The sequence below is a fragment of the Trichechus manatus genome, unplaced genomic scaffold (assembly GCF_000243295.1).
Source record: "Trichechus manatus latirostris isolate Lorelei unplaced genomic scaffold, TriManLat1.0 scaffold00102, whole genome shotgun sequence".
NCBI classification, from domain to species: domain Eukaryota; kingdom Metazoa; phylum Chordata; class Mammalia; order Sirenia; family Trichechidae; genus Trichechus; species Trichechus manatus.
Genome location: NW_004444038.1, coordinates 9,511,554 through 9,512,224, shown reverse-complemented (window position 1 = coordinate 9,512,224; position 671 = coordinate 9,511,554). Strand labels below are relative to the sequence as shown.

The window sequence follows — 671 nt, the reverse complement described above, 5'->3', positions numbered from 1 at the left end:
GTTCTAAGAAGTACCAAGCAGTACTACTGATGCAAGAGATTACCACACGTAGTAAGTAGTGTGGAGCAATTTGTTCTCCGGAACTTTTCTGGCCTGTTTGGTGGCGGTGGTGGGGAAACGTGAGGAGAAGGGAGAGGGGGACGTTTTAAGCCGTTGCACCTAAAAGCACCGAAGCGGTGGGAAGAAGAAAGGCATTGTGGGGGTTGGCCCTCAGTTTCGGCGGGTTCTGTTAAAATGGCGCCGTTGCTACCAGTGGTCCCTAGTTCTTAGCCTGTCAGGGAAGGACGCCGAGAGCCTGAGCGCGGGACGCGGCGAGGGGGCTGCCGGCTGCGGCCGGTAGGCGGGTCCCTGCGCGCAGCAGCGGCAGGGTCACGGCGGAGACCCGGGGGCGCGCTCCGGCGTGGGGAAGGCGGCGTGCAGCCAGCGGGTCAGCAGCGGGGGCTGCCCGGCTGGGCCAGCCCGCCTCCCTCCCATTCCCCGGCCACCTCCATTTCCAGTGCCGGGCCGAGGATGGCGGCCCCGGACCAGAAATCGCCGAACGTTCTGCTGCAGAACCTGTGCTGCCGGATCCTGGGCAAGAGCGAAGGTAACGGCGCCCGGGCCGCGGGAGCGCGCGCCGCAGGGGGGGCGGGGCGGCTGGGGCCCCCGCGGGTCTGTCCTGGAGGCCGCGC

At 66.9% G+C, this 671-nt stretch overlaps 1 protein-coding gene across 2 annotated transcripts in view; it reads left to right on the top strand.

The window, feature by feature from the left end:
• The first annotated feature begins 254 nt into the window (after positions 1 to 254).
• TUBGCP3 (tubulin gamma complex component 3) overlaps positions 255 to 671 on the top strand; it is a 109,857-nt gene continuing 109,440 nt past the window's right edge. For both annotated transcript variants that reach the window (XM_023737408.1, XM_004382947.2), the window contains exon 1: positions 255 to 586. In XM_023737408.1, the coding sequence (XP_023593176.1) occupies positions 511 to 586 (76 nt within the window). In that variant the 5' untranslated portion in view covers positions 255 to 510. The remainder of the gene's footprint in view (positions 587 to 671) is intronic.